This window comes from Cryptomeria japonica, chromosome 4 (genome assembly GCF_030272615.1).
Source record: "Cryptomeria japonica chromosome 4, Sugi_1.0, whole genome shotgun sequence".
NCBI classification, from domain to species: domain Eukaryota; kingdom Viridiplantae; phylum Streptophyta; class Pinopsida; order Cupressales; family Cupressaceae; genus Cryptomeria; species Cryptomeria japonica.
In genome coordinates this window covers 658,884,201-658,893,122 of record NC_081408.1, presented here as the reverse complement: position 1 = coordinate 658,893,122, position 8,922 = coordinate 658,884,201, and the positions used below count along the sequence as shown (strand labels likewise).

The 8,922-nt window shown below is 33.2% G+C and overlaps 1 protein-coding gene across 1 annotated transcript; it reads left to right on the top strand.

Annotated features, from left to right (window-relative positions):
• The first annotated feature begins 4,886 nt into the window (after positions 1 to 4,886).
• Positions 4,887 to 6,724, top strand: LOC131061809 (peroxidase 49). The gene is made up of 4 exons (XM_057995651.2): positions 4,887 to 5,278; positions 5,369 to 5,560; positions 5,663 to 5,828; positions 5,998 to 6,724. Exons 1-4 carry the CDS (start codon positions 5,048 to 5,050, stop codon positions 6,411 to 6,413), a joined length of 1,005 nt encoding a protein of 334 aa, XP_057851634.1. The 5' UTR covers positions 4,887 to 5,047; the 3' UTR covers positions 6,414 to 6,724.
• Positions 6,725 to 8,922: the final 2,198 nt, after the last annotated feature.

Below are 8,922 nucleotides of genomic sequence, written 5' to 3'. Positions count from 1 at the left end.
AACAATATTACAAGAGGGGAATGCACATGCATTCAGGCACACTACCTAGAGCTCATTGCTCAATTACAAAAGGGCTACAACTCGGAGGAAGGCTCGCTGCCTTACAGGCTAATATAAAATGATTGCAATGAGTAATTTGAACTGAAGAAAATCATCTAACTATGCCAAATGATAGTTCCAGTTAGGCACAAATCTTTCTGTTGTTGTTGTTCTGATAACTACCATATTTTGCTTTGCTACTGGTTACCGAATCAACAAAACTTAAGGTGCGCATGTGAAATTGTGCTCAATCACTCCCAAAATCATCTCACATGTCATCTCATCAGACAAAAGCATACACCAAGTCAATACTATATATCCACACTAACAAAATTGATCTCCCACAAGTCGGCTTCTCAAACTATCAAAATATGAAACGTGTAGCTTCAAGTTGGCTCAAATCTTCACAAAACCATATTTCGGATCCAAAACATATGATCACACACTTCCCATAAGTCAGTCCAATTACCTCAAACTTACCAACAACCACTGGAATCACCTCAGAGAATCTGGTCCACACGTTACACCACCAATTATGAAGATAACCCTATTTTACTGCTCTACCGAATACCGGACCTTCTAACATGCTTAAGAAACAACATCGGAGGATAAGATTGTGTGATAATTTGCTTCTCATACTCAATCAATTTGAGAAAGATCACATAAACCAAAACACATCACCGAAAAATAAAAATGCTCACCAAAACTGTACACTGAGTATCACTGACAAACTTATACCAAAACTTACTCAAGACATCCAGATATCCCAAACTCCATACCAGATAAGATCAATAGGCTAATTTTCCATCAATGACAACTCCTAAGAAATCTCATCACCAGACAACATCAATCTTCACCGAAGCATCACTGGAATAGTGTCTTATGTCAACATGATGCTACAACAATGATTATTTATTTTTGAAGATATGTTGAACAAGATTGTAGTTGTTTGTGTGTGTATGGATTCTCTCTTAAATGACCTAAGTACTTGTGTGTGTGCTAAGTGCTCACTCCTTCTCATTTTCCAATTAAAATCCCTTTTCTAATAAGTTTAACCCTAACCCTTTTGACCATTAGATGTATGTTATGGTTTTTGAGATGTAAAATAGATTAAGTTTGAGTGGCAAAAGATGATTTTAAATGTGGGGGATGGGCATGTGTACCCTATTCTAGAGGAAAAATGTATAATGCAGTAGCATCATTAAGACAATAGAAAATATTAGGAATGGAAAAGAGAAGTTTCCTAGATGTAAAAGGGGGTCTTGTCATAAAGAGGGAAGGTGTAGGTTTTGGGATGGAACTCAAAATGGAAAAAATTAGTCAACATTATACCTATTGAATGAGGACATTGTATTGAGTACAACGCAAGATAAAGTGCTAAACATGCACTTTCCATTTCTACAATTCCCTACATGATTATAATTATGAAGTGATTAATAATCTTTAAATAAATTTAATAAGGAAGCTTAACCTTTAATGTCGTATGATACAAAAATTATAGTGCATAGATCTTGCTACTTTTATGTGTGTATGGCACTAACCAACCTACCACTAAATAGAGGAGAAGTTGATGCTCAACATTTTTTTTTAAAGAATGACTTGTGTGACAATGCATTAGCTTAGAAAATGGCGCTAAATTCAATGGTTTTATGATTACTTAAATATTTCAACTATCAAATACAATCAAAATTTGAAAAATATATATTAAAATATATCATAAAATGAATATATGAATATTTAATTTGAAAGAAAAGACCTTAAAATACAAAAAAAAAAATCTTGATAGGTAGTGTCGATAGTTAATTTGAGCCATGATTTTGTTGGTGAAAAATATGTGAGTAAATGGGACGAAAGGCTAGGTTGGAACATGTTCTCCCTAGTTTAATGGACAAAAAGAATAATGCGCTATCTTTAAGATAATAGAAAAGACTATGAATGAGAAAAGGAAGATTCCTAGATGTGAAGGGGTCGAATCCTAGATGCATGATGTAGTTTTTGGTATGGATCTCAAAATAGTAAAAAATAACCATATTTTTTATAGGAAAAGTCGATGTCAAATGTGGAAGACAAATATGTCTACCCTAGATTAGAGGACAAAATCAAAATGCACTAGCATCTTTAAGATAATAGAAAAGATTAGGAACAAGAAAGAGAAGATGTCTAGATGTGAAAGTGGGTTTCATCATAGATACGTGATGTGGGTTTTGGTATGGATCTCAAAATTGTAAAAAACAAATAGAGATCAGGTGGGAAAAACTAATTTTAAATGTGGGGGACAAACATGTCTGCCTAGTTTAGAGGACAAAAGCATAATGCACTGGCATCTATAAGACAATAGAATAGATTAGGAATGAGAAAGAGAATATGCATTGGCATCTATAATATTTAGATAAATTGAATAAAATGTTAATATGATACTAGAAGTACAATAAATAGATCCTACACTAGTTTCATATTAGTGTGCCACCCAACTACCATTGAAAGTAGTTGATATTGTCACTCATCGAAATCTTTTTAAAAAATTATATGTGACAATGCATTACTAGAGAAGTAGGTCCTAAATGTAATGATTATATAATTATATTTAAACTTTTTATCATAAAATACAACCATATATTGATATTTAAAAATAAGATATGTCTAAACAATTGAAGGACAACGTCGACCTCATAACGTACCAATAAACAATTACTTGATAGGCATGGTCGACAGTCAATTTGGGCCACATGCGCAGAAAACTCGAGTCTATGCGAGTTGGAACTTGGTTGAAGAGTTTACTCAAACCATGACTGTAATCACAGATGATTAGGTAGAGAAAACGGATTGTTTACAACGTAGAACAGCTTTCAAAAAAAATACTTTTACAATTGAAACGAAACATCATTGTCAACTTTAAATCATTTCATTTGAATAATTTGGAGTGAGGTGGCCTGAAACTATCACATGGCCCAAAATCAGAAGAAAACAATTTATAAGAAAACAAAACATCTCAATCAACTTTACCCACTCTGTCTGCTGATACACTGTTCATTGCACTGAACTGATTTCTTATAATCAAATTGGTACAGAATGCATGTGGGCAGTGAGGAATTAGTATTCTAAATAAAAGAGCGAAGCTCCATGAGACACATGCCCAGTCATTTTTCCACAACTCTACAGAGATGAGTTGCATTATACGAAAACCAGCGTGAAACCCCATGGAGAGATGATTAAAAAAACTCCATAAAATGAATTATTTTTAGACCATCAAACGTTTCCGTTGCTTTGAACTACGAAGATCTGCTTTTTTCATCGTTAAGTTAGGCACATTTTTCGCCTGGATTGGTTTTCTAAGTGTTTTCTGAAAATAACGGGTATCAATAATTCATATTGTTGACTGTAATTGTTTTTAGATGTATTGTGTGATAGTTTTTCTATGATCAATATTTCGAATCGCATTTCATGTGATTCGTCATAAGGATGAAAGAGTGTGTAAAAGAGAAGAAAGATAATGAAGATTTATTATCTTTCTTCTTTTTATATACTCTTTCATTCTGATGATAGATCACGGAATGTAATCTAAAACGTTGATATAAAAATTCACATGATCAAATTCAAAAACAATTACTATCAATCTCAATTCCGATTAACTCAATTGTTTATTCTATAAAAAAAAATTATTTTTCTTAATTGTGTCGGTCGAAAGCATTTTGCTCATTGTCGACTTCAAATGTGGGGTTCAATTCACTTACTAGGTAATAGAGAAAGATTTGACTTTATGATGTGATTGGTGGGCATCTCTTCCAATGTTTAAGACACTACAGCTGTATTGATTGAACTTTTTCTCTACGCCTGGGTTTTGGCCTTATATTGCAGTTGTCATTTATGAAGTCCGTAGTTTAGTTTTAAATTATTACTACAGTTTAACATTTACCCCCGGTTAATTTTGATGTTTGAAATCTTCGAACAAAATGACAAATGAACATAGTTTTCAAAATTGTAGTTATGCCAAAAACATTTCATATTGTGCACAGAAGGAATGTTTGCTCAACTTGCTGGAAAGGGAATCACATTAAAAATAGCTAATTTAGTACATAATCAAATTTGTCATAGTAATGACAATCTCATCAAGAGATCTAATATTGTCTTAGAGAGACAGTAATATCTCATGTATTGTCTTGTTGTGGATACAAAAGAATACTGGTTCAAACTATTTGAAAGGGAATCTAACTAAAATATTGTGTGAGAAAATAGCTAATTTAGTATATTGGATGTCAATAAAGGATACCTAAGTTTTCGAGAGAAAAAAATTGAGTTTTCAAATGTAGGGAAGTAATTTCTGTATGATCCTTGTCAACTTCAAATGTGACGACTTCTAAGTTTTAAAGAAGGGGTCTTGTGGTCAATAGTTTCTGGCATGTTTTTGGTAATGATTTTTATTCGAGAGAAAGTTTGTTTTTCAAGTTGAAAAAATTATTTATATCAAAGTATGAAAGGAAGTTGATCTTCTTTAAGGAAGCCCATACCTTTATAATGACTAAACATTTTGTAGTCACTAAATATATGTCTAATCTACAACATTGTATATATGAACTTTATATACAAAATAATATCTAAAAATTCATAAAATAAAAAATTATGAAATTTTGCCAACCCCATAACCTTGAGTTGGAATTGTACCAACCACTACCTATAACATGTTGACGTCAACCACTACCCAGATACCTTCTCATCCAATTAGACAGTATTTATATAGATTTTGTAGGGCGATGGACTAATTTATAAAGACTTGTCCGCATACTCTATGCAAGAAAATATTGAGTTAGATCAAAATAGCTCTAGTTGACCCTTCACTTCCGCGTTCTGCTTTTTATACCAGTAAACAAAAACAATGCCATATTAAGTTAATGTAAGAAATAAGACCACCTCAGTTTCAAGAGATGTATATAATGATACTCATGGGGCAACCTTATTCTCAATGTGGTCTTCTTATTTCAGGTAAGACTTCAGCTTTGTAGAGATAGGACAAATGGAGAACAGTTCTCCCCTTGTTCTTATGCTTTTGGGTGCTGCTTTGATGCTATGTCTTCACCCATTACAAGCACAAATTGATGGGACTGGTCTCTTCCATGATTACTATGCCAAATCCTGTCCCAAAGCTGAGGAGATCATTAAATCGATTGTGGAAAAGGCTGTGAAAAAGGAAGCAAGAATGGCTGCTTCCTTGCTTCGAATGCATTTCCATGATTGCTTTGTCAAGGTGAAGATAGTTTTATTTCATGCTGATTTTCAATCACCTACACTGTTCTACATGCCACGTGTGTATAAAGTGTTTTTTTTTGTGATGTAGGGATGTGATGCTTCAATTCTGCTTGACGACACCTCCAACTTCACAGGAGAAAAGACAGCTAATCCAAATAGAAACTCTGTAAGAGGTTTTGACGTTGTGGATAACATAAAGGCTGCATTGGAGAAAGCATGTCCGGGTGTTGTGTCTTGTGCTGATATTGTTACTGTAGCAGCTCGGGATTCAGTAGTCCTTGTATGATAAAACCCACATTATCTTTTTATTCATAGAGTAGTATTCTTGAATATAGATAAGGTGTAAAATTGTTACTGATTGTTTTAATTCTAACGTTTATAGAGTGGAGGACCATCGTGGATTGTTCCTCTGGGAAGAAGGGATTCAAGAGGCGCAAGCTTACAAGGAGCTAACCAGAATATCCCTGCACCCAACTCAACACATCAGACACTGGAGACCAAATTCAAACTCAAAGGACTCGACGTTGTAGACCTTGTTGTTCTCTCTGGTATGATTGTATTACATAAATGTAACGTAGGTATTTATATATTATCACAAATCTTATACTTTTAAGACATTTTATCTTTTGTATACAAATCAAAATTTAGAATATGTTGTTTAAGCTAAACTTACCTTGAATTGCCATTTTCATTTATAATTAACGCATTTTATTGCAGGTGGTCACACCATTGGATTATCCAGGTGCACAAGCTTCAAGCAAAGGCTGTACAATTTGACAGGAAATGGAAAGCCCGATCCCACTGTGGACCAGGGGTATTTGAAGCAGCTGACGACTTTATGTCCCCAAACCGGTACAGATGACAACCAGACCACACCATTGGATCTCGTGAGCCCTACTAAATTTGACACCCACTATTTCAAAAACTTGGAGTCAGGAAAGGGACTTCTCATCACAGATGAGATTCTGTATTCTACAAAAGGGAGCAAGACAGCCGCCTTAGTGAAGTTCTATGCTAGCCATTCTCAGGCATTCTTCCAACAATTTGCTAAGTCTATGATAAAGATGGGCAACATTACTCCTCTCATCAAGCCTAGTGGAGAGATCAGGAAAAACTGTCGCAAAATGAATTAGTTTTTGTTTACTACTTGGTTTGAAGGTTTTAAGAGCAGCTTATTTCATTTTTTAGCTAAGCACATTTGTGATCTGAATAAGTTTTAATATTGGGTGGTTTCAGAAATCGAGAATTGTTTAGTCCTTGTCAACCCAGAGGGGTTGAAGATTCTTGCAGATGTCGGTCACATGCATTTCAAGATTTGCGTCCAAATAAATTTAGCATGTGGCCTTTTTTTTAGTGCATTAGTGTTTGTATTCAAATGGCATCATTTACCAGCTTTGAAATAATTATATTCCAGCCATGCACTTCGGTCACATGCATTTCAAGATTTGCGTCCAAATAAATTTAGCATGTGGCCTTTTTTTTAGTGCATTAGTGTTTGTATTCAAATGGCATCATTTACCAGCTTTGAAATAATTATATTCCAGCCATGCACTGGATTTTTTTAAACTATTTTGTGGAAAATATCTTCCTTGCTAAATGTATCAGTTAGCTGCTCCATGCACAAATATCATCAATAACATGTTCTTACATAATAATTGGAGATTATTAAACATCTCCCATATTATCATTTATTTGGGAGGAGCTGAAGGTTTGCTTTGGATTCTAAATAAACATATAACTAAAAAAAAATGGAGGATTTTTTTTGGATTTTTTATTTTTGGATTCCTTTTACCTTTTCCCATCTTCAATTCTTAAGTGAGTTTACCTCAGGTAGCAAAGTGGATTATTCGAGTCACTATCCATCTCAAAACCTTATTTGAATAAGGCAACTAATCATTTGATCAAATGGGGTTCTGAGATTGATAGTGACTCAAATGTATATAACTAATTGGTTTTTTTTTCCTTCAAATTATACAATAAAGGACCTCTGCTAGCTAATTCATCATGATTGAGATTAATTTATTTTGTATGCTTTGGTTTGGTTCTTAGTCTAGAATGGCTTATAGGTTTGGTGGTATTCTAACAATCCTCCTTGGATTTTTCTACTTTGGACTTTACTGATACCAATCGCTATTTGCAAATCTCAAGATCGTAATTGGATGCAATTTATTTTTCATTGATATATTTTTTATCTTTTTTGTTAAAAAATATTAACACAAATTTTGGTTATATTTAAAAATTTTATCAATTAGTGATAATTATGACTAGCAATAAGGATTTATTTAATATAGGAATGTGAGAAGAAGTATGGTATTTAATTTTATAATTAAAATGTACATGTAAATAATGAGCATTTTGATATCAAATAATAATATGTTTAAAAAATGAGGTCTCTCTATCAAATGTGTGCCTTGTGTTTTGTATAGATTATACTCTATTAAAATATAACTTACTAAGTATAGGAAAAAATATTTGTGAACTATTCCTCTAAGTCTTTCTATTCATCCCTATATGTAGTAGGTTTTTGTTCTTCTATTCACCTAGTGCACCGTTATGTCCTCTATCATTTTCTAGAATATATTAGGCTTGCAATATAAAAGGTACCCTGGTAGGGTTGTCGATATTTTAAAATTGGACATGTTATACTAGGTCAACCCATGGATATATGTATATAATATTCAGAAAAATGCTATTCAAACATGCAATGCTCCAAGGAATACTTGTGTCTGTTATTTTTTATGGACCACTTCAATTATTAAATATAAATCTATTTCTCAAACCCTTCAATGTTTAATTAAATTATTTAAATGCATTTAATGGAAGGATATCCCAACACATTTGTAGGGTAAAACTGTGGTCTGATTCTTTGGATTAACTTAGGACTAATTTGATGCAAACACCCTCAATTACACCTAAAAGTGTCAATCCGGGATTCATAAACTGATGAGAGGTATAGCGGCTATTTGCTCAAGGGATGAAGATAGTATGTTAAGTGATTATGAATGCATTTCTAATTTACACGCTTATTCCAAGAACAAATATAAGGCTCATTCACTAACAAATTGAATCTCACACTTAAAATATTTAAACTTAAGTCACACACTTTCAATGAAGTCTCTTTACTTAAACACCTACCTTATAAATACCAACTTAGAACATTCAACTGTGTTTTGCTTAGCAATCTAGGAGTGAAAATAAGATAGTTCTGCTTCCTGTCACGGTAGTGACAGGAAGTGGAACAGTATGTAAGAATACCAAATTATGAAATCTCAACTTATCGGATTAAACACATCTTTGTCACAGCAAACACATATTTGTTTGAGCCTTCAAATTATGAATCACAACTTATTTAGTCAGGTCAAATATGAATATAGAACTGAGACCTTTTCCTTGTTCTGCAATTTCTGGTTAGATTTGCGAATATAGAAATAGTATTACAGTTTGAACAAAGATATTCTGCTATATTAAATGTTCTGCAAACTCACAATTCCCTCAAACTGATACTAGGCTAACTATGAGCTAACCGGTTCATTTAATCACACTGCTATTATCATCAACAATGAATATATAAATCACACAATCAAAGCAGAAAACCACTCACTCCACACTTTACAGAAGTCACCTGATAACACGAGCAAGGGG

Coding starts and splice junctions, on each gene's coding strand:
- LOC131061809 (XM_057995651.2), top strand. CDS start 5,048: ATGGAGAACAGTTCTCCCCTTGTTCTTATGCTTTTGGGTGCTGCTTTG. Junction 5,279..5,368: donor TCCATGATTGCTTTGTCAAG/GTGAAGATAGTT, acceptor TTTGTGATGTAG/GGATGTGATGCTTCAATTCT. Junction 5,829..5,997: donor AGACCTTGTTGTTCTCTCTG/GTATGATTGTAT, acceptor ATTTTATTGCAG/GTGGTCACACCATTGGATTA.